At 40.0% G+C, this 25,000-nt stretch overlaps 1 protein-coding gene across 3 annotated transcripts in view; it reads left to right on the top strand.

Moving 5' to 3' along the window:
• LOC138002709 (alpha-glucosidase 2-like) overlaps positions 1-19,102 on the top strand; it is a 36,117-nt gene extending 17,015 nt beyond the window's left edge. For all 3 annotated transcript variants that reach the window (XM_068848766.1, XM_068848720.1, XM_068848814.1), the window contains exons 3-10: positions 3,378-4,112; positions 7,098-7,567; positions 7,780-7,961; positions 8,304-8,422; positions 8,760-9,018; positions 17,142-17,270; positions 17,678-18,034; positions 18,322-19,102. In XM_068848766.1, the coding sequence (XP_068704867.1) occupies positions 3,378-4,112; positions 7,098-7,567; positions 7,780-7,961; positions 8,304-8,422; positions 8,760-9,018; positions 17,142-17,270; positions 17,678-18,034; positions 18,322-18,608 (2,538 nt within the window). In that variant the 3' untranslated portion in view covers positions 18,609-19,102. The remainder of the gene's footprint in view (positions 1-3,377; positions 4,113-7,097; positions 7,568-7,779; positions 7,962-8,303; positions 8,423-8,759; positions 9,019-17,141; positions 17,271-17,677; positions 18,035-18,321) is intronic.
• The last annotated feature ends 5,898 nt before the right edge of the window (positions 19,103-25,000 follow it).

Below are 25,000 nucleotides of genomic sequence, written 5' to 3' on the forward strand. Positions count from 1 at the left end.
TTCTATTTCATTACGTGCGTGAAGAGAAGAAACTTAATCGCGTCAAATATGCGCAATATTGCAACAAACTAAATTTCAGGACCAAACCGTTTCCATGAAGAACCTTTTCCTTGATTAATGAAGCACAAAATACACAAGCTTTCTTTCAAATTATTCTTGGCTGCCACATTTCCAATTATTTTTTTTACCTGAAGACTGTGCAGAGTTGATCACAGATCCACGTAAGGTGTTCGATTCGTTCTCTGTCTTTGTTGAACCCATAAGTTACCAGAAAATTTTCCATTTGGTTTCAGTGTTCTACATAACGGCACACTTGGTACACTATTAGAAATGCAGCTCACTTTGATTTCGGCTCGACGGGCGACAGATTGTTGTCGAAGTCCATTACTCGTCGCTTTTAAGATTCCACCGCCTGTCTTGTTCAGTATCCAATTGACTTGCCAGTATTGTGCTTCATAAGGGTATATTTTGTTCAAAGATCCACTAAAACGCCATTCGCGTTACATGACTTTCGACGCCATTGCCGGTTTACGTTAAGTTTATCATTCTACTGTGTCCATCAGAGAAATCTACGCATTTCCACTACCCTCTCTATCCTAAGAAAATGCGAGCAGAAGGCTCTATGCACAAAGATACCGCTTAGCAGGGGAGTAACAGGCAAGACTTTTACCGACACGGAAAAAAAAAATAAAAAAAATAAAACGGAGAAATCTACCAATTTTCCGACTGGGATTGCCATACGGCAACCCAGTAATGAGCAGATAGCGAAGTAGAAAGACAAAATGTCAAAGGCAATCAAAGATATAAAATTATTGTAAAAGGCTATTAATTCTAAATTCCAAAATGCACTTTTATCAATGTTATTTCAATGTTTCGATGAGCCGATTTTCCGCAATTTGCCTTTTTTCCAATATTTGCCCCCCAGCATTACACATGGCTAATTTGAATGACAATTTAAAAACCAACATGGCTGCTATCGTGAATAAGGCCTATTACTGTTTTGTTAAAATCAATGTTTTGGGATTTCTAACGCCATTTCCCCGCAGCTATTAACTTTGCGCAAAGTACATTTTTAATTTACTTCACAGGCAATCTATCGCCCACACCTCCAGCCGTCTCTTCTCGGGTAGGATACCCCGAACTCAAGCCGAAATCAAGCTCTAGTTAAATCAAGCTCCAGTTAATATGTTGCCGGCAGCGGAAGTCACGCATGACAGTATTTTACAGCAGCATGATCGGTAAATTCGCAACTCGTGGTACCTTGCAATGTAGTAAAAGAAATTATTTCTCCATTTTCCAGAAACAACCTCAATCGCTGCCATTAAGAGAGAAGATAGTTCAACAACAATTCCATTTTCACTCGACTTTAAGAGCCATTCATTCGCAAACAATCAAAGAGAATTAATTCTAATAAATAAAGCTTATTTTTCGGTGGAAAACAGAATTATATGGGCTGTATGATGTCCGATGGAAGCAGATTACTTTGGACAGTCTGAAAATGGCGACTGAAGTAATATATGCGCGCAATGCAAAGTGGGTGGGTCAGACCCTGAAAGGTTATTGAGTTTATGGTCTATCGCTAGTTTAAGCTTGACAAATGTCTTAGGAGACAAAATTATACTTAACTGTGTCATCGACAAACATTGTGGGTACGGTGCGAACTTCCCCAGGCAGTCACGAAGATCATTGATGTACATTACAAAAAAAAAAACCCAAAGGACTCATTATGCTGCCTTGCGATTAACGCCACAAGTAACAGTACGGGCATTTGACAGTTTGCCATTGAAAATAGATCTTTTAGTCTGGTCACTAAGCTATGATCGAAACCACTTGATAAGTTTGCTGGTCAGCACCGGAAGTATGACATCTTACGTAAAATGATGTCGTGATAAGCAATTGTGTTGAATTTCTTATTGAGTTCAATAAAACTACCCTCGTTCGAGAGACTGTTATCAATGTTAACAGACCAGCTATTTTTCGCCTCAAGAAAAGCCGTCAGGGTACTATGTAAGGAGCGAAACCCTGACTGGCAAGTTGATAACGATTTATTATCATTTGGATGTAGCTTAAGTTGGTCGTACTGGCATTACGGAGATGGGACGATTATTGTGCAGGTCCGATTTTATACCCTTTTTAAAGACTGGGGTGAACCTGACCATTTTCCATTGCGTTGGGTACTAAATCCCCTTGAGGATGAACCTTGTGAATACAGCGGTAAGCGAGGGTTCAACAATGCGAGCAGCCGGCATTTTTATCAAGTTACTAGGAATCATGTCAAGAACAGCGTTTTTGTTTTCAATTTTTCTCAAAGGATTAAGGGCAACACCGACACCAGGCGTTTTAGAGCTAGAGCGATTTATCAGTGGGCGACAAATAAAACTCGGGATTTTCTTCAGCAACGGGAACATCTTGGGCTAGTACTTGCGCAATATTTGTGAAGTGCTCATTGAAAGCTTCTGCGATATCGTCCGAAGTATTTGTTCTGTTATCAGCTTGGATTTTTCAAATATTGGATCATGGACGACGTACTGCTGTTACGTGAACGTAACTCGTTAATAAGATTGCATACTTTGCGCGGATTTCATCTGCTAGCTTCCAAGATACAAAAGAAAAAGTATTCGCCTGGTTTCTGGCACGTTTAAATTTCTCCCACACGGCATAATCGTCTGAAGATCTATTTTACGCATTTTATGCAACAACTCCCTCGTTATCCATGGGGCCCGATTTTTCGAATTCTTTTTAGATTGGATAGTGCGTGGAAACATTAGCTGTTGCCTCGAGCAACAGACTCCCGTTAACATTGCCAAGTAAATAAATTTCTTGATTTCAGCGTCAATTTTGTCAATCTCATTCTCAAACGCTTTGAAAAGTTCGGATGGAGAGCTTAGACGTACATACCAGGCGCCGACCAGGAATTCTGAGCTTCGTTGCTTTATTAATACTGACTTGGACAATTAGACGCTCCAGGTCATTATCATTTAAATCCACATTTTTTGTTAAGAGTTGAGCGCAAGTAAATGCAAACTACAAACTACATCAAAAAAAATATAATAAAAAGGTTGACACTGGCTAAAATATTGTGTTGGACGTTTCGGCAACTGCTGTTGCCTTCCTCAGCAGGGATGAAAAATGCAAACTACATCTTTTCTAACTAGTTAGAGGCCAGGTTAGTAAACATTCGCTCTAGTTTCGTCTGGTTAATCAAAAGAATGTCGACTTTAGAATATGACATGAAAAATCCAAGCTCACCAATATAAGGCAGCAGACTATCAATAAGAGAGGGATGACCAAACCTCCCCTAAACCTACTATAATTTCAGTTACTGAATTGAAAAAGTAATTTATTAGCTAAGTTTTCGTAATTCTTTTCCTCAATAGGTGCGCGTGAATTTGAAGAAGTACGCTCTATCGGTGTATCGTTCAGGGCAGCTCGTTCATGCCGACCCCGCGGACTACAACCTCGTCTACGTCAACCGTCAATATGGCGAAGCAATTGCTCAATTCAAGATGGCCCCCATGAATGCTCAGTACTATGGCTTTGGTGAGAAAGCAGGTGCTACGGTTGATAAGCGCCGTGTCCCCAAGCAACACTTCTATGGTCAGCTTGCTGGCGGTAACGAGAAAATTGGCGCTGCCATGACCTTTTTTAACTATGACAACTTTGGTTACACTGCGCCTGATCTCACGCCTGAGGGCGAAGTTCAAGGACCACTGAATCCCAATTCTCCGTTGTACCAATCTTCGCCGTTCCTTATTGAGTTCAACCCGAGTCCCGACGGAGCTTTCGCTGGGCCGTCGTACGCTAACGGCATCCTGGTCGACAACACCTCGCAGACCTTCATAAACTTCCGACAGGGAGACCAGTACTACTTTGGAGCACTTCACGGTGAGCTTGACTACTATTTCTTTGCTGGGGATCACGTGGCGGAAGTGCTCAGCGAATTCACACAGCTGACCGGACGCACGCAACTTAAGCCTAAACACGTGTTTGGATACCATCAAGGTGGTTATGGTCCTAATTACAACGAAAAATGGAAATTGATGGAAGTGGCACTCAAATACCGGCAGTGGAGGATTCCCATCGATGGCCTTCATGTAGATGTGGATTTACAGGTAACAGTTTCCTGTTTATCGTCGGAGCCATTATCGTTATCAATACCGATGGCAATCATGGTAAGACACCCACCCTCTCAGATAAACTTCGGGCATTTTATTTTTGAGAGTATCTGTGCTCCCGCTGAAACTTCTCATCATTTGGGATCAAGTACCTCTCTGTTTGAGGCAAAAAGGCATCTTTTTAATATTAATGCGCCTTTTTTTGTTGGTAAAGGTATTGTACCAGGTATGCAATACATTGTTATTAATCTAGCTCGAGAATGAAAAAGACGTATATGTTGTCGGTCAAATCCGGTCTCAGGTTGAATCCGTTTTTGCCTTGAAGGTTAAATTGGTAATCCTCATGTTACCTATAGGTTGAATATCCACTCTACCTATAGTTAAAACAGCTTTCAACCCCTCAAAAGGACTGAAAACAACTATACCTCCCCTCAAGCTCTGGCTTACGCATCTCAACACATCCTCGTAATTAATGTTCCGTATCATATTATTGGTTTCTGTTTTCATACACTTATCCATTCAGTCTCAACATTATAAGATAGAAAGGAAACAAAGAACTGCTCTATATAGTTACCAGTACTCGAACTCGGACACTGTGTCTTCACCACCACACTACTAACGACGAACATGCTCAACCCAACTCAGTTCTTCTCACCATTTACTTTTGTATGGTAAGTCAATTGATATCCATGTATAATAACCAAAACTAATCCTAACCTGACCCTAATTTTTCTCTATGCTCAATTTAGCTCTAAGGAAAGTGTCTTCAATTCATCTGGGTGCGTATTCAACCTAGGTAAAATGAGGATCACCAATTTAACCTAGGTAAAGACGGACTCAACCTGAGAACGGATTTCTGGCAACATATATACTGTTTTTGAAATGACAATAGTTTATCACTTAGTAAGATAGAAATAAACATTTCCTTGATGAAAATTCTGTACCACGGAAAAAAGTTCCAACGTTAAGTATAAAAGGTGAGAATAATGGTGCAATCAAACATAATAGAGTGTATAAAGATTTGAATTATTCAAGTAAATCGTTAAAGTGGTACTATGGTTAAAAAAAATCACTTCCTTTTTTTCTTCAAATTTTCAAAGTGTGTTTGCAAAAATCCCGGATGGCAAAATTTTGAGCTTTGATTTTCATCCAAACGCTGTTTACTTTGAGTGCAAGTTTTGGGTTTCACGGTCCGCCATTACTCACGTTCAAAACTGACCGACTGGACCTCAGAGGGTTGGATCTAGGGAAAAGTGAGGTAGTTTAATTTCAGCGTGTAAACGCAGCTTATTATAATTATATGCAAAACACAAGTTTAAAAGTCTGAAAGCCCGAAATTCCCGTGCTGCAGCATATTAATTCAGCGGGTACACGCGCATTGCACTCTCAAACTAGTGACTCTTTTCATAGGCAGCCCAAGTTCGCGTCACTAGAGAGCGTCTAATAATTAATTGCTAGTGCGAAGGTGACCTTTGAGTGCAACGGTATTGAGTTACAGGCAGCCGTTGAGAATTTAAACGCGTTATGAGACTTTGTATGGGAAATAAAATACCGTCGATTATGAAGCCTAAAAAAACGCTCCACCCGATGAGGTACAGTCATTTCATGTACAACACTTACCCCATCCCCACAGCGGCGCTCGTAACAATGGAGCTGTTCGAGAAGTCGCTGTGAGGATGGGGTTAGTGTTGTACATGAAATGACTGCACCTCATCGGGTGGAGTTAATTTGACCTCGGACCCAAGCTCTGTGGTTAGAGCATCCGACTAGATCACGGAGGGTCGTGGGTTCGAATCCCATCTGGGGCTCGGATTTTTTCCGAGATCCCAGTTGGTTCTACCATCATTTCATTTCTCACGAACGTTAAATCGAGCGTTTTTTTAGGCTTCATAATCGACGGTATTTTATTTCCCATACAAAGTCTCACAACGCGTTTAAATTCTCAACGGCTGCCTGTAACCCAATACCGCTTGCACTCAAAAGTCATCTTCGCACTAGCAATTAATTATTACACGCTCTCTAGTGACGCGAACTTGGGCTGCCTATGCTCTTTTGAGGCCATTTTCTCCTCGACCCAGCTTTGTCAAGATTTCAAAGTTGGCAACGGCGGACCATTAAATAGGAAAATTTCAGTTAAAATAAACAGGTGTCTTTTTCAAATCAAGCCTTAAGACTTGGGTTACTTGGTGTTTAGTTAACTGATTTTTTGGTCATAGTACCACTTTAAACATCCTCAGTTTCTCTTACTCTGATGGCGATTGTGATTGGCTGATTAGTGATCAAGTGGTCCTGCATTAATTAAGATGTTCAACTTTGGAACACTGCATTATTTATTTACTTGAATTTCATTGCTGTTCACAAGGGCCACGCAGCAAACGAATTTTTCCCTGCTATTGTTGACAAGATTATATCCCGAGGTGGGAGTGCAATCATTGTCCAGGTTTTGCCTGTGATCAGAACTTGGGCGAAGCCGGTGGTGTGATGGTGGCGTTATGTCATAGAAGCTCACTTCTAGGAACTTCTGGTCGATTCCAAGCAATTTGTCACTAGTTCTTCGCTAGCCCCTGAAAACACAATGAGGAAAAAAGCGTTAACTTTCATTTAGGATCTTTTTCAGGGGCAAATGTAACGCATAATCTTTTTATCTGCTCAAAATGAACTAAAAGTCGGTCCTTCAAAGTTTATACGCGTCTTCAGATTTATTGTTGTACATTTGCATTGTTTACAAGAAATAAAGTTGTGCTGTTATAAACGCTCGATTTTTCTCTTGTTTATAGCGATATTTCTTGTTTACAAACATTGACGTCACATTTCTTTCGATATTCAAGTTTGCCAACCACGGAACAAAAGAAGTCATTGTTTCAACAGCCAACTATAAGTTCTGGTTGGCATATTAATAACAATTGCTCATGTCACGAGAAACATCGCTATACTTTGTTCGTCCCCTGTATCCGCATGACTATCAAAATTGTTTTTTTGCAGGATAATTATCGCACATTCACACATAGTAAGGCCAAGTTCCCGAACCCCAAAGAAATGTTCGCTGCTCTGCATGACTGGGGCTTCAAATGCAGTACCAACATCACACCCATCATCAGCTGTAATACGGATGAAAATGGCGAGAACAGTCCATACAAAGCCCTGGACACTGGCAAAGCAAATGGCGTGTTTGTGATCAATACCCGTGAAGATGGCAGTGGCACTCATGACCCGTATATTGGTAACGTGAACTATGGGCGTGGTCACCTGACATGGGGGCACTATCCTGACCTGGGAAGGCTGGAGGTACAAAAGTGGTGGGGCGAACAGTACCGTGACCTGTTGGAGTGGGGTCTAGATTTTGTCTGGCAAGATATGACTACACCAGCGATGAAAGCCAGCGTTCACCAGCCTGACTGTCCACTTTTGTCTTTCCCTATGGATTTGATGCTCTCTGATAATGAAGAGACCAGGTTAGTTGTCCGTTTTTGGCGTCCGTACTACCTCTCTTCCTTCCACGCAGGAGCATAGAGCCAACGGTCATGTGACAGTAGGTTCCTCTAACCAACTAAAATTCGTTCGCAGATTGGTGGACAGCCAATCCCCAAGATGATGTCCTTAGTATTTTGCCGCTGCAATGATATGATTTCACGTAATTTTAGATTATTACTTGGTTTTCTGACAGGTATTCAACAACCAGTACCCATCAGGACCAGAAGCCATTTGCAAAAATCCGTTGCTTGTATAACTACAACCTGTGCAAAGCCACTTACCAAGGACTACAACGTCTACAGCCAAAAAAACGTCACTTCATCATCGCACGAGGAGGCTTCGTTGGAGTTCATCGTTACGCTGGACTCTGGACAGGTCTTTAAACATTTTAAATAAACGTCAGAACCACTAACGGCAATGCTTCCTCAAACGCTTTCATTTAAGTAATCAAACGTGAGGAACTCGTCAACGACCAAAAGCCACTTTACAACATAATTTACGACACCACAGGACAGAACTGTCCACCACCTTTTATTTGAATGGTCACATTTCATCCACAGACTCAAATGTGAGAACCACTTTGTTCAGGAAAGTGCTGCTCAGTAGCTTTTATTTGAATGGTCACATTATCAATGGATTCCAAGGCTAGAAATATGATACATGCAAACTTTCATTCAATGTGGCCTTGATAAAGAATATTTACCTTTACACATACAGGCGACAGTACGTCAAACTGGGAGTTCGTGCAGATGAACATTCCACTGGTTCTGGGTATTGGATTGTCGGCTCAGCCTGTATCTGGATGCGACATTGGCGGTTTCTGTGCAGCCTGGCAGGTACAGTTTTACAAACGTCTGGCAAATCGTTCTAATTTTTTTGCCTTCTCTATGCACATGTATTCTAAGGGTAGCTGGATATCCCTATCTAACTATTTCGTTTCTATTGCCTTTTCCTCTGAACTCCTTTCCGGCCATTTGTTCATTTTTCCGCTCATTCCCATACAATGCATGGCTAAATGCAATAGGTCAGGACGAGGATCAGGTTTCCCTGATGTGAACTAACCTTGTTGCATGCCATTTCTGCCTTTTTAAAACCAATGTCCCCCCTCCCCCTCCCCCTTTCGTTTTTCTCGTTTGTTTAAATTAAAGAAATCCTTTTCACTCCTGATAATAGGGACAGATTGTTGACTCTGAGATGCTTTCTCGCTGGACCATCATGGGTGCTTTCCTGCCGTGGTTCCGTAATCATTATGATAATTATTATAAGCCATACCAGGAGCCTTACAGGTATCCAGAGCCCGTACCTACCATCTGCCGGAAGTACATCGAAATCCGCTACAAGCTGATCCAGTACATTTATGATGCTATGTACGAGAACAGTCTGTGCGGAAAGCCCATCTGCAGACCATTGTTTATGGATGAGATCAAACCAGGTAAAAAAAAACCACAGTTGAGACAATCTGATGAGGGCGAGGTCCTTCACGTTGACGATTTCCTTTGATTTTTTTTCTTGAATTCTAATAAATTTAGGAGCTTGCTGGCTCTGCCGAGTAGTTGAATAGCAATATTAATTGAGGTGCGCCACCCGCCAGTTCAGATGGAAAATACTACAAATTAGTATACTATGACAAATTAACTACATGGTTAGACCTACTTTACAAATTACATCGAACTGTATGAGGTGCGCCACCCGCCAGTTCAGATGGAAAATACTACAAATTATTATATTATGACAAATTAATTGCATGATTAGACCTACTTTACAAATTACATCGAACTGCATGAGGCGCGCCACCCGCCAGTTCAGATGGAAAATACAGTGTACTACAAATTAGTATACTATGACAAATTATCTACATGGTTAGACCTACTTTACAAATTACATCGAACTGTATGAGGTGCGCCACCCGCCAGTTCAGATGGAAAATACTTCAAATTATTATATTATGACAAATTAATTGCATGATTAGACCTACTTTACAAATTACATCGAACTGTATGAGGTGCGCCACCCACCAGTTCAGATGGAAAATACTACAAACTAGTATACTATGACAAATTAACTACATGGTTAGACCTACTTTACAAATTACATCGAACTGTATGAGGTGTGCCACCCACCAGTTCAGATGGAAAATACTACAAATTAGTATACAAGTTCAACTGTATGACAAATTAACTGCATGGTTAGACCTACTTTACAAGTTACATCGAACCGTATGAGGCGTGCCACCCGCCAGTTCAGATGGAAAATACTACAGATTTGTATACTATAACAAATTAACTGCATGCAATTAAGTGGTACTTATATTACACCCATCTTTCAATCATTGATGCCACGTGCAGATACGTCTATTAGAAAGATATCACTTAAACTCATGTTACTGCTTATGTTTGATGTATTTAGTATTGAAAGATCACTGACAACCTTCTCAGACTTAAAGGATCGTGAAACCTTTCTTGATTTTAGTCAACAATTATTGAGAAACGATTCCTATATTAGCACTGGTAATCACTGATTGTTGCCCTGAACATTCGACTCTGCCATAATTACCGGATACCTGAAAATTTTCACTTGACCCCAGTTCATGTCAAAAGATTAATTTCATACAGTGTATTATGAACAATGACACTACTCTACCCAAGTATTGACATAAAGACATTAATTTGCAATTGCATCACAATTCACAATCAGTGGACTGTCTGTTTCTTGCACCTCAAAAAATTCCCTTCAGCACTGCAGCTTGTGGTTGAGATAGGCCCTGGAAAATATTCACACCAGTCAATCAATCAATCAATCAATCAATCAGTCAATCAATCAATCAATCAATGCATAAGCTACATGTACATTTCAGTGAATGATGTAACACACCACTCTGCTATTCATAAGCAATCCTCCGGTGTAAGTGAAACTGAATAATGCAGCTAAAGGAATTGCAAACTGGAAACCTGTGACAGCCTCCCACAAGTGTCCACCTTTCCAAATTGACCATTTTGTGCATGTAATAAAATCAACGAGATGCTTCCGTGAAGCATACACTGGGTTGCCTGTGGTACGTGTTACAGAAAATCAGAAGGCACTGAATTGTGTGGTATTGAACTACAATATTCCGGTCTCTGAAGAATAACAAATAAAAGAGAAGCGAGAAACATTGGCTTCTGGGCTGACATGTTGATAATTTTCGAGTTCCCTCACAACTTCTTTTCACCACAAGTTTAAGCGTGCCCTCTGATCATCTGACAGCTTTGTAATACCAAAGTTCACTGAAGTTAAACCCTGTTCAGCGGGGTTAGTGTTTTGATGGGAGACCAAAACAATATACCCCTCACGAAACAGAAGCATCGGACCGAAAATACAATGAACGCTAACAAATGCGAACTCAGCAAGGTACATATTTTGTTAGCTTGCTTTATGCAAAACAAGAACATCATTCCAAAAGCTTATTCTACGCAAAAAGTAGGTTCTGGAGATAATTTTGAGAGTGGAAATCAAGGTTACGCGGCAGACGGCAAATACAAACTCACGATTTAATTCAGTTAACACACCAGAAGACGCTAACCTCATTTTGACAAGAAAATGCTTTACTATTGCCATAAAAAACTATCCAGTTAAGCTCGCATATCATAAAACATGATGAATTCATAAAGGTTACCTTTTCAAGCGAACAATTTTTTGAAACAAACAACATATTTGCTATTAGAGGCAAAAACCCCTTCTATTTCATTACGTGCGTGAAGAGAAGAAACTCAATCGTGTCAAATATGCGCAATATTGCAACAAACTAAATTTCAGGATCAAACCGTTTCCATGAAGAACCCTTTCCTTGAATAACGAAGCACAAAATACACGACAAGCTTTCTTTCAAATAATTCTTGGCTGTTACATTTCCAATTATTTTTTTTACCTGAAGACTGTGCAGAGTTGATCACAGATCCACGTAAGGTGTTCGATTCGTTCAATCGTTCTCTGTCTTTGTTGAACCCATAAGTTGCCAGAGAAGTTTCCATTTGGTTTCAGTGTTCTACATAACCGTCACACTTGGTTAAATATTATTTTAGAAATACAGCTCCCTTTGTTTTCGGCTCGACGGACGATAGATTGTTGTCGAAGTCCATTACCCGTCGCTTTTGAGATTCCAGGTGTTTTTTTTTTCACCACCTGCCTGGTTTATCCAACTGACTGTCCATTATTGAGCTTCATAAGGGTATATTTTATTCAAAGATCCACTAAAACGCCATTCGCGTTACATGACTTTCGACGCCATTGCAGGCTAAGTTAATGATTCTCCTGTCTCCACTAGAGAAATCCACGCATTTCCACTACCCTTTCGATCCTAAGAAAATACGCGCAGAGGGCTCTATGCACAAAGACACAACTTACCAGGGAAGTGACAGGCAAGACTTTTACCGACATAGAAAAAAAAAACTAAAACTAGACCCTCCGTGAGGGTACACTGGGTTGCCTGTGGTACGTGCACCGTTCCAGACAATTTTTTCAAGTTGGGGGTCATTAAGACCATTTAAGGGGTCACCCAGAAGTCATACCAGCAGAGGCCCTTTGGCTCACAGGTTCTCACACGTTCGTACAACGAAAAAAATCTGTTCTTGCGTAATATGTAGCTCTAACAGTGCACGATATTGTTTTGGTATTGAGCTTGAGCTTGAGCTTGAGCTTGAGCTTGAGCTTGAGTGAGGTTCCAGCACTTGGCTAAGTAGCCTGACTTCTGGCTGTTATACACAATTGTGGTCTCATTCACACAGAAGCCCTTCAAGCTAATCCTGCCAAGCCGACCACATGCTGGAAAGGTCAGACCACAACACCGGGAACACTGTCCCCTACTCTTTTCGAATAGTGTGTGGGATCTTTAACGTCCCACATAGTTAATGAACAAGGGTTATGAGACGGGACCTCCGGCTTATCGTCCTTATCCGAGAAGACTAGAGAGTCTAACCATTTGCAGATGTAATTACAAAGGCAGCACTTTCTCCTCAGTTATTTAAAGACCCTGAGTGTTGGTCCGGCCGGAGTTGAACTCACGACCTCCCGCGTGACAGCCAAGTGCTCAACCAACTGAGCCACCGGTGCGCGGTGGTAGAAGCCTTGGGTAAATAGCCTGAGAAGACATGTGGTTACTAGCAAAGTACTGAACCCAGAAAGATTGAAGAAAATAAATGGGAAGTGAGAAACATTGGCTTCTGGGCTGACATGTTGATAAACGTCTTTTCACCACAAGTTTATGCGTGCCCTCTGAGCATCTCACAGCTTTGTAATACTAAAGTTTACTAAAGTTAAGCCCTCTCCGGCGGGATTAGTGTCTGGATGGGTGACCAAAAACATATACGCCTTCGTAAAACAGAAGCATTGGACCGAAAATACTATTAACGCTAACAAATGCGAACTTAGCAAGGTACAGATTTTGTTAGCTTGCTTTATGCAAAAACAAATATTGATGCAAAAGTAAATAAATATTGATACACAGTTTTTAGAAAGAGCAGATGGAAGTTTCCAGGACGGTCGCTCGAGAATAACATATTTACAACATGAAAACAACATTAATTTTGAACCGTGAATACAGAATATAAACAGTTACGATCAGCGACAAACATTTTGGGAGATTTTTGCTACGTTCAATTTTGTTATTGTACGTTTTGGCTGCACAAATAAATCGCAAAATCGAAAGTGACATCGCCGGAATTCAGCGGGCGCCGTGATTACTAGTAAGTTACCGCGGCATGTTTACTTGCCAAACAGTGAAGCATCTGTGTCAAATGATGGCAAGATACCGGGTTTTCGTAAGTTTCTTTTTCTGTCAAGTGTTATAAAGTTTGACAATAAATGAGCGAATTCAAAACAAAGATCACAATCGCCCACCATTGTTTCTGCAAAGTCAAAAATTTACTCTCCAAGACGAGGTTATTTATCACCAGGTAATTCCATCATTTTGGAAATAGCAGCTACTTTATTATTCACCGGCGTCAATTTTTTGCTGATTTTGGGGCTCATTTTGTTGAAACTCAAGCACGCTTCCAACAGACCTGTTTATTTTCATGAAACCTTTCCTGCTTACAGAGTTGTACTAAAAATATCCTCCCTTATCACGTTTGAACCTTAAGCTCGAAAATTCAATGCACAACATGATATTATAATTCACAAAGGCAGAAAATATCACAGAATCCTTTTCCAGCGAAACATTTTATTGAAACAAACAACATAAGATGCACTGAAACGCCATTCGCGTTGCAATGACTTTCCATTGCTGGTTAACGAGAATAACAAACTCACGAGGCAGAATGTATATTTATATTTAATTAAGTTAGCACAACACAAAAACGCTAATCTCATTTTGACACGAAAATGCTTTACTATTGCCATAAAAACTATCCAGTTAAGCTCGCATATTATAAAACATGATGAATTCATAAAGGCCACCTTTTCCAGCGAACAATTTTTTGAAACAAATAACATATTTGCTCTTAGAGGCGAAAACCTCTTCCTATTTCATTGCGTGCGTGAAGACAAGAAACTCAAGCGTGTCAAATTACCATGTACTTCAGGTTCAAACCCTTTCCTGAAGAACATTTTCCTTGAATAACAAGAAAATGCTTTACTATTGCCATAAAAACTATCCAGCACACATATCATAAAACATGACGAATTCATAAAGGCCACCTTTTCCAGCGAACATTTTTTTGAAACAAACAACATATTTGCTATTATTGCGTGCGTGAAGAGAAAAAACTCAATCGTGTCAAATATGCGCAATATTACAGCAAACTAAAATTTCAGGATCAAACCGTTTCCATGAAGAACCTTTCCTTGAATAATGAAGCACAAAATAGACGACAAGCTTTCTTTCAAATAATTCTTGGCTGTCACATTTCCAATTTTTTTTACCTGAAGACTGTGCAGAGTTGATCACAGATCCACTTAAGGTGTTCCATTCGTTCTCTGTCTTTGTTGAACCCATAAGATACCAGAGAATTTTCCATTTGGTTTCAGTGTTCTACATAACAGCACACTTGGTAAATATTATTTTAGAAATGCAGCTCACTTTGATTTCTGCTCGACGGGCGACAGATTGTTGTCGAAGTCCATTACTCGTCGCTTTTGAGATTCCAGTTGTTGGTTTTCACCGCCTGCGTAGTTTATCCAACTGACTTTCCATTATTGAGCTCCATAAGCGTATATTTTGTTTAAGGATCCAGTAAAACGCCATTCGCGTTACATGACTTTCGACGCCATTGCAGGCTAAGTTAATGATTCTACTGTGTCCACCAGAGAAATCTACGCAGTTCCACTACCCTCTCGATCCTAAGAAAATACGCGCAGAAAGCTCTATGCACAAAGATACCACTTACCAGAGGAGTTAGAGGCAAGACTTTTACCGACACGGAAGAAAAAAAAAAAAAACACCGAACAAATGCCATCTATTTTTAGACTCGGATTGCCATACGGCAACCCAGTAAAAAATAATCTACCCATTTTCCGACTGGGATTGCCATACGGCAACCCAGTAATAATAGTTACTGAGCTTGAGTTTTTGTATTTCATCTATAATTTGCTCTTTTCTCTTGGGTTCCTGGCCACAAAGCACTAAAAACATGATGTTGTGAGTTTTACCATATCCAATTAAAGCAGTGGAGCAATCATACAGAAAACTGCTCATTAAAACAAAAGTTTTACTAAAAAATCTCCAGGATGTCCTTTTTGTGTTGTTACCGTATGAGTTACATGTAGACTAAGTACTTATCAAATAAAATTTGAGGTTTTATGGGGAGAAATTGAAAATATTGACAATATCAACTCTATCACGTAAATGGTTGGTACAGCATATTTAGATAGCCAGCTCTCAACATGTACATGTATAGTAGCTGAATAATCTTCCATGACAAATGCTAGTAATGCATTGAGTACTTTACCATAGAATACCCGACAAGACAATTGGATTTTTTTGTAAAGGCTCGCATACACCTGTACATGTACATGCAAACAAAATACACTGTACAAGTGACAAATAACATGTGAGAAGCTTTGTTATCCAATTGTCATAGGAAATAGTTACATGTATCCTTGCACAAGCAATGTGGTGTGCAGTAGCAAGGTTTGGTAGAATAAGGCTGCATATCCAGTTATTATTACACTGGAATGTCCCAATCCACATGTAGCTGTTCGGCCATTCGGCAAACTCCGTTTGCTTTAGGAAGGAGGCCTCTATTTCTGCCATGAATTCTTCATCGATTAATGCTACTGGCGTTGGTCGTAACTCTTTCTCGAACACCGTCTCTGAACTCCCTGATCAGAATCCAGTACGTACAGCTGTATGAGTCTAGATTCAACGGTTCCATATCAAGCAGCTAGCGAAGTCTATTCTTGCTAGGTTTCTCTGGTCGCCTTGGAATTAGTGGGAATCGTGGACTTGAAATAGGCATAGAATATTCCGAAGACCGACCATTCAACATTCATGACACTGGCGTGTGTGTTTGTGGCGAACTACTGTAAAACTATTAGGGCTGGTTCCCGACGTTATGGCCTGAATGGTCGTTGCCCTTTCTTTCGGATTTCGTCGATTCTTACTGCCATTTCACCCGCACAGATGTCAAGGAATCGCCGTATAAAACCTTGGTCGTCCGAAAACGAAAAGAAATGGCAAAGAGCACATCGCCCGCGCGAATTTCAAACCGTCGATAACCAAATTTTCATCTTCACAAAGCCTCGTTTCCAGGGTCTTTGCGACGGGGTGATTCAAAATGGCGGACAATAGCCCCTCTGAAAAGATCCTGGGAACGAGGAAGGCCCAAGCATTTTGTTTACCATTTGTTGGTTTCATTGTAGGACGTTGCCGCTGATGAAACTCAAAAGCTTCCGAATACCAGTGCAGTTTTCGTTCAATAATATAACGGTTATGTAAACATTGAAAGTTTGCCACAGCAGTAAAACGTGTAACAAATATCATATGCACATTGCCTATGACAACAAAACGAAGATGATGTAAATCACCATATTTACTCCCAGGTAAATATGAATATTTAGAGCAAGGAAATTTGCAAATTTACAACAAAGTCATATTCCGGCAATTCATTCCTTTTTGCTCCCATTGCAAAAGAGAGTAAATAAAATGCACATGTACGTATTTTGATCCTTTGAAAATCAGTTCAAACAATAATGCAAACTATTGGTTTTGCGACATATTTGCTTGCATTTGCGGTTGGGGTCAAACTGCTATCTTTGCGGTGAAGCAAATTTGAGCAAATCTGCGGAAACATTAAAGATTTGCATAGCACGCAAATGCCGAGCAAATAATTACATTTCTTTAACATTTGTACACAAATTCCTACAAAACAAACATTCAAGTTTGCGCAGGCTTTACCTGTCAAACCAAAGTTAAAGCAAATTTAGAGCCCTAAATCTGCCACATATTTGCTCAATTCGCAAACTCGAGTAAATCCATTTTTTCGTCCAGTGTAAAGAACTTGCTGACATGTATTGGATCTCACACAGCATCCATGTACTGGTGTCTTTTCCGTGGTCAAAGTGACTTTGTTTTTTCTTCAACAGGACAATTTCACAATGATCCATATGCTGATGATGATCATGGCTGGGGATACAATGGCTACACCGCTAATCGCTTGGACGATCAGTTCTTCTTGGGAAAGGACATCTTGGTGGCTCCAATTGTCAATCCAGGTCAGCTCTTTGTCTTCCTACCACCAATCAATCAAAAATCAAGCATTCAAAGACAAATTGATTGATACAACCGTCAGGCATTGAGTAACCTAACAGTCAATCTACTGATTGATTTGTAAGTCCTACATCCCCTTTGCTCCCATCCTTCCCCAGGGGTTTCAAAGATCCATTTTACCGCCCATCATTTACGCAAACAGCCAAGCTGTGTGCCATTTTCCCATCTAACCCTATACTAATTCTATTTATCCACTCTCTCACTAACTTACCAATTCATCCACTCATACACCTACCCCAACAAACAGCCAGACAGGAAGTCAATTGGCGACACAGTCAACAAACCACCTGTACTAACCATCCATCACTTTAGCCTGCCAGTGAAACTTGTTTTACTGGTACCCCTGCTTTAGGTCAGAAGAGCCGGCCTGTGTACCTTCCGTCAGGAAGCCAATGGTATCGTTTCACAGACGACGAGATGCCACTTGGTGCTCCCGTGGATGGAGGGGTGGAGTTCGACTTCTTCGCCCCATGGGACGACCCCACCATGGACAACTGTGCCATTTACATCCGAGAGGGAGCTATTATCCCCAAACGGGAGCTGGAGCAGTACATTGGGGAGCTCTATTATCAGGGCAAAATGAACCCTGTCACCTTCAGCATCTATCCAGGCCGAGACAGCAAGTATGTGATGTATCTTGACGACGATGGCGTCACGAACAGCGCTGAGGAAGAAGGGAAATACAGGCTGACTCAGATCTCTCATCAAGGTAAGCTTATGTACACACTGCCGGCAACTCTGTCAAAATAAAACCTCGGAAATATTTCCTGGAACATAGAAAATTCCTTCTCTCGTCGAGTCTTGAAATTTTGTTTCTTTTTGTCCAAAAAAATTACTGTCGTCTTGAAGTGGATATGAGAGAAAAAAAAGGAACTGGAACCAGTTTTGAAACTAGCGAAGATGTTCCGACTGTGTCATGTTATCTTCAAATTCAGGATGTCGAGAGAATCAAACTTTCGCTTACCATGATTATATTTTGTTTTTCTTTCACGCTAGGAATTCCTGGGGGCCAACGAATTCGCATCAAACGCATGTACGACAAATTCAAACCACGTGAGACCTTCTACTACCTCAGCATGCCTGGAACTATCAACCCACAGTCCGTGAGGGCCGCGGGAAAATCACTGCCGCAGAAGTTTGGGGCTACCAACGAGGAAGCTGCAAAAGCTTTGACGGATTCAAAAGAGACACCGGGCGCATTTTACTACAACAATTACCTGAACACGACTTTTATCAAGATCTTTGACACCTCCAATGATATAACCGTGGAAGTTGTGTTCTAAGCAAGCTCTCCTCTTTGGTGAATACAGAAAGCCTATGAAATCCGATCTAGATAGCACAAGGCATTTGCTATGATGTTGTTAATAGTTTAGTGTAATTAAAGTTGAAACAAAAAAGTTTGGGCTTGTAATCTCTTTGAAAACTAACTAGATGGTTAAAGAAACGAGAGTATTTAGCGTGATACTGCTTACCTGAGAGGTGATAGTGCTTGAAGGAGCAGAAACAGTACGTTTCTAAATTGTAGTTACGAGAAAGCGGATAAAATTAAAAGGAATTGTATGGCACTCAAAGCGATTTCAACTATTGCTCCGTACACCGAAACCGAAACAGTTATCTTTAGTCAATCACTCATAAAGCTTGTTCAAGCATGCCAATGACTTTAAGATCATTTTATTTTGTGAAAAGCTTTACAAATAGCGGGTAAATTCTTTCAGACGATGTAGTTACCCAAGATCTGAGACAAAGTCATGTTAACATTAAAATTTAGTTGTGTTTCGTCGTCTTGTTGTCTTTCTCCCATTTTTTACTTGGCCTTTGAAAAAACCTTATCTTAAAAAAAATAGACGTTTTCAAGCATATGGTAATTGTCCCACTCTTAGCTCTCTTGTGGCGTAACTAAGCTTCAAACCAATGCAATTTTTATATCTGAACGCCAACAACTCAAATGACAAAAAAAATCGGCTTGAAACGTCTTTTTGTCCGAAGTCACTGTTAGCTGGCGAGGAACTAAAAGCCAAAGAAGATAAAAAGGCAAATGAGTTTAATAATTTCAAGACCACAATGCTTAAAATTTTTATCTGTTCTTAGCCCAAAACGGCTCAAAAACCCTTCCCTAGAGAGCGAGATGTACCTACATTGAGTACATAGGGAGGTCAGGGGGGACGTGAGAATTTGGGCAGCACTCAAGCATGAACGAAGAACTTGGATAGATGTCACCTCCTTTGTAGCCGTTTCAGTTTGTCTCAGTCCAGTTCTTTCTAATCAAAACAGTTTGTAAGGAAGGAGACTCTGATACGTATCAATGACTTGCTTTTGGAACAAAACAAGTAACAGTACAATCTAAATCAGTTCAGAAAAAAAGGAAAAAAACGATAACATAAGAAAGACGCACATATTCATTTCTACACTGTTTGACCGTTTCTGTGGCCGCTTCGGAACCAAGTGCAGGTTAACGCGCAAAGCAGAAAGGAATCCAGTCAAATTGATAGTTACTGGAGTGTCATTATTAGGAAACCTACAGGAAAAAAATATATGAACATGCTTTGAAAAAGGCGATCTCATAAATAACGCTCGACAATTTTTTTTTTTTGTGATGGTTCTATTCTCATTCTGTTTGATCGACAAGATTTAATCCAGAGAACTTAACTAACGAAACAGCATTGATGGCTCTGGGATAGGGGGGTGGAGCGGATAAAGTTTGTCACACTCAAATGGGGCCCGTGCCACACCGAAATACAAGTTGCTTAAAATCTTTGTGCCCCCTCAGTTTTTTCGGGCCTGCTACGGCCCCTGACGTATCATATACCCGTACGAGTTTCATTCATGCTTTCATATTCCCATGTTAGTTTCATTCATATGCCGGTATGAATATAGTGTTCAAACTATATCATGTAAACGAATATAGAGTGATAAGAGGTAATGAGCGAAAGTCGTACAGTTATCATGCGAACACTCTCTAACTTTACCTGACACATGCTCATGCCCCTTACAATATATGCTTCTGAGTAATTTGAAACCCTATATGCTGCTCTACAAGCATCAGAAACTTTGATTCATATGATCTTTGATAAGCATACTGACGTCCAAAAATCTTCTTTGTTTCACACCTTCAAAAGTGGATATGTTTGAGTGGCTCCGCTCTCCACAGTCGTGTTGGCGTTTAAAAAGAACAAGGAAGGTATATGTTTGAGGGTTCTGCTGGTGTTATCGTTAAAAGTATCATTCGAAACAGTTTGTAATGAGAATGAGAATGGGTTTAATAATAATATACAGGAAGGACATTGGATAAGTAATTTGCCAAGTTGAACTTTTGGTACTCGCAAACAGCACTTTTCCTCCTATTTAGCGGAGTAAACATCAGTAAGGAAGACCTGTTCAAAGTATTTTTACGGGACGTTAAAGAATTGTGTACAAAGTGGACTAGGCCATTTCCCAAAAGCGAAGTTACTGTGGAATATTCATAAACTTATTTGTTTACATGATAAGAAACATTGACGTCTGCCTTAAAAGATGCATTTTATGTCTGGTTTTAGTTGTTGCGCTATTGATAATTCATGAGATTTTAAAAACTGATTTGTAACCAGGTGGTTGCATGGTAAAATATGAAAATGTTACACTGGTTAAAAAATATTATTGAAAAAAGATCTTGAAATCTCAACGTTTCGCCGGCTACTGACATAAGCTTCTTCAGGGGTAATAAAAATATCCAACGAAGTGACAAGTGCATTTAAAATCGCGTAGATGCTTATGAAAAACAATATATTATAAAATCAGTTCTTGTCCAATAACGCCAAGGCCCTGTACTCTTGGGGCAGGTACATGCCATCATCGCGGTTGAGCGAACTTTTGCATGTGTTAATTTCCCATGCCTCTGAGAGGCCTCTGTTGAAGGGACAAATGTAATAACAAGTCACAAATGTAATAAAGAACACAAGTGTAATAACAATTGGTCACAAATGTAATAAAGGTCACAAGTGCAATAACAATTGGTCACAAATGTAATAAAGGTCACAAATGTAATAACAATTGGCCACAAATGTAATAATATCATTAGTCGTATCTATAACTTGCACTTTTGTGAGCTTTTTTATTGTTTCATGAGCTTCGAAGACAAAGTTTGTTGTTGCATTCTACCGGAAGATTTAAGACGGGCTGTGATCTCAAGCAATGGTTTAATCGTCAAAATTTGAAATGTTGACAATTTGATTCATTGCATTAGTTATATAATCTCCACAACAACGTTCATTTAGAACAGTTCAAAGGAAATTTACATTTCTTTTTTAATGAGAAGCCATACATACACAACGATTATGCAGATCAAAACGCACTTTGTCAACGGGAACATCAAACCTCATACTAAGCACAGCTTCCCCCTTACAAAACTCTGAATATAATTAATCGAATTTGTCAACGAAACGGATTTAAGGCTAGAGAAGCTGTAATTGTTGGTTATTCGGCATTCTGAAAGACTTTTGACGAATAATAGTAACTTATGTAGACTGCTATATATTTGTCATGTATATATGACAAATGACGATCTTTTTACGACCATGACTAAAAATATCACCAAAAAATCGCTACATGATATGGACAACGTGACCGTTTTTATTTGTTGAATAATAAAACAATTATTCTGCTCAACCTTGCAGAATATCGTCTCATTTTAGCCAACTTGGCCTAGGACCTCGTCAGCTAAGTATCAAGCCATAGGCCGCGCGATTTCACTGGGTTTCTACCGAAACTAATATTGACTAGTAACAGAAGCATATCACATGCTTCTGCTAATAAATATCCAGTGGAAACAACTGATTGCCTAACATGATTTGAAAACCGAAACAGATTTCTGTTCGTGCAATTACCGATACAGATCAAAAACATCGATTAAGGGTCAAAACCAAAGTATAACATCACAACAATGAAAATAGTCAACATGATAACAGTAAAGGCTGGTTTTCACTAGCGCAGAAGCATAGCCATAAGCTGACATACGAAGAAGCAGTAAAATGTTGATAATTAGCACTTTTCTTGGGGAAATTTCCAACAAAAGGCGCTAATTACGAACATCTTACTGCGTCTGCGTATGTCTACTCATGTTTATGCTAATGCGTTAATGAGAACCAGCCTTAACAGCAGCAAACAAAACAGCAATATTGGATAACGCAATTATAGTGGTGTCTTCAGTTTTACATGTTGGTGTTTCCGGTATTCCTCCAAAAAATTCCAGCTACTTCAAACCAACCATACTCTCGTGGAACTAATTTCACCCATGTATGATTCCATTTAGGGGAATTGATTACTTCCCGAAGGCGTTGAACAGCACTACTACATTTCCCCTTCAGCATTACCAGTTTTCGTATGCTTATAACGACGCTTTTCTCGCCAAGTTCAGGAATGTATACTTCAGGGCAAGGCATCTTCTTTACTGTTGCTCTGAAGAATGAATTAACAGCTCTTAAAGACGATCTCATAAAAGGGAAGGCCAGCAAGGTAATTTTGATAATAGTTTCCAGCACATCGTTGTTCAAAAACTGCTGTGAGTAAATCCTTGTCTCTGTCCCCTCTACTTCCGCCAACTCCGCCTGTGTCCTCATTATTTCTGCCAGCTCCATCTATATTCCCAACACTTCCACCAACTCCATCTGTGTCCTCACCACTTCTGCCAACACCATCTATGCTCTCACTACCGCCGCCAACTCCATCTATGTTCCCACCACTTCCACCAACTCCATCTGTGTCACTTTCACCAACTCGGCTTCTGTCCACTCTACGTGCGCGTAATCCATCTATGTCCCTTCTTCCACCAACACCAGCTGTGTCGCTCTCAATTTCATCAATTTCTCTTGTGTCCCCGTCAGTCTCGCTATGAGACCCTGAGCCCTGGACACTTTTGCCATCACATTCAGGCCCACCGTTCTGACTATCGCAAAACCAAGGAACAAGGCTCACGTAATGCTCGCTAGTAGCGAAATGACCAAGAAACACAGTAGCGAGTGGGACGCTTGAAGAGGGTTCAAATAAGTGTTCCGCACCAGGTCCAAGCGTAGATATGACTTGAATGTTGATATTAAATAGATTTGCTGCTGTATTCCAAATATTGCTCCCAAGAGTTAAATTCCGGAAGAAACTCCAAAAGCGGAAAACCCTCGTTATCAACGGTAGTAGTCTGCAAATAACGTACTATTTCCTCACGCATCGTTTCAGCCGATCTGAAAATCCCCAAAGCAGATAACTGGTTCGCTAGAGCTGCAAACTGACAGGATCCATCTCCAGGCGGATTATACTGGATATCGAAACCCTGTTCCTCAATTACTTTTTGGTAATCATCTTGTTCCATTGGGATGTAGTACCTACGTCTATGCGCTTCTTGTCTTTTCTTTGTTATCCTTGCACTCTTTGTTTTCTCTTCTCTTCTCCGAGGGTAAGGCTTGTTATTTCATCAACTGGCATCCACCTCTCCGACTTTTTGACAGTCACAGGAGAGATGTAGGCTACTTTATATACATGGCGATGAATGTTCCGCTTTAGTATTTTGGCCTCTAAATCATAACGCCTTTTTGCGGCACTTTTAATACGCCCCCTTTCCTTGGCAAGCGCACATATACCTTTTCCCCAACATTATATTTCGCAGGCGGATGGGATCGCAAATGCCCTCTAATCATCCTCTCACATAGAGTGTGGAGCGTAAAAAAAAGAAATAAGAATTAAAACAAAATAAAAAAATAGACATAAAATAAAATGTAAAAGTGAATTGAAAGCATAATTAAATATTTCAAAAAGAAAGAAAATAGAAATTTAAGAAATAACAATGATAAAATTTCACACCGCCTGCAGTGGACTGTTCATAACAATCATTCTTTTTCAGTCATCCTACGATTTTCATAGTTTGCATTTCACGTTTAAGAAAAAAATAAGAACAGTCCAGTTTTGACCATGTCTAGACAATGTGACAAATCACGACTCGAACTTAAAGTAACTTAATCCATCTTTGGTATCCTTGGGTGAAAGCCATGTGTTGCTTTGCTTTTCAAAAGTAAACCTTGAACCATTTGACAAGGTGGCGCTTGTCGACGCCGCCTCCTAAGAATCTTTCATTTTGATTGATGAAGTTCAAACGAAAAGCTTGAAAAATATTTCAGCACTGAAAAATAGTAAGATAAAAAAATATGTAGATTGACAAATAAAGAAGCAAACAAATATACAGGCCAAGTTGGCTTTCAGAAAACAAATTATAAAAAATAATTAAAAAAAAAACCAATTAACTGCAAACAACCATTTAAAAAAAGATCAATTAAGCTATTTTAAGTTAGTGTCCTGATTTGTCACATTTCCTAGGCATAATCAAAACTGGACTGTTTTTCATTATTTCTAGACATGACCTGCTAAATATGAAAATGGTACTGAAACAGTAATCGACTTTCTATTCTTAGAACTTGGCTAGAGTTAATTCATAAAAGCTCGACTAAGCAAGAGTCTTTGCTTTCGCATTCCATTGTGACAAGAGGAATAAATCTTCTGAGAAAAGGATGATAGACCAGCTACCAGTCAGTGAAACCAAACCTTTGCGCCTGTTTAATTTATCCCGAGTGACCCGCGCTGATTAGACACTACAGATATCAACGGTCCATCTCAGGCAGCGTGAACGTTTGCCATTGTTATTTCTTAAATTTCTAGTTTT

This window comes from Montipora foliosa, chromosome 1, assembly GCF_036669935.1.
Source record: "Montipora foliosa isolate CH-2021 chromosome 1, ASM3666993v2, whole genome shotgun sequence".
NCBI lineage: Eukaryota > Metazoa > Cnidaria > Anthozoa > Scleractinia > Acroporidae > Montipora > Montipora foliosa.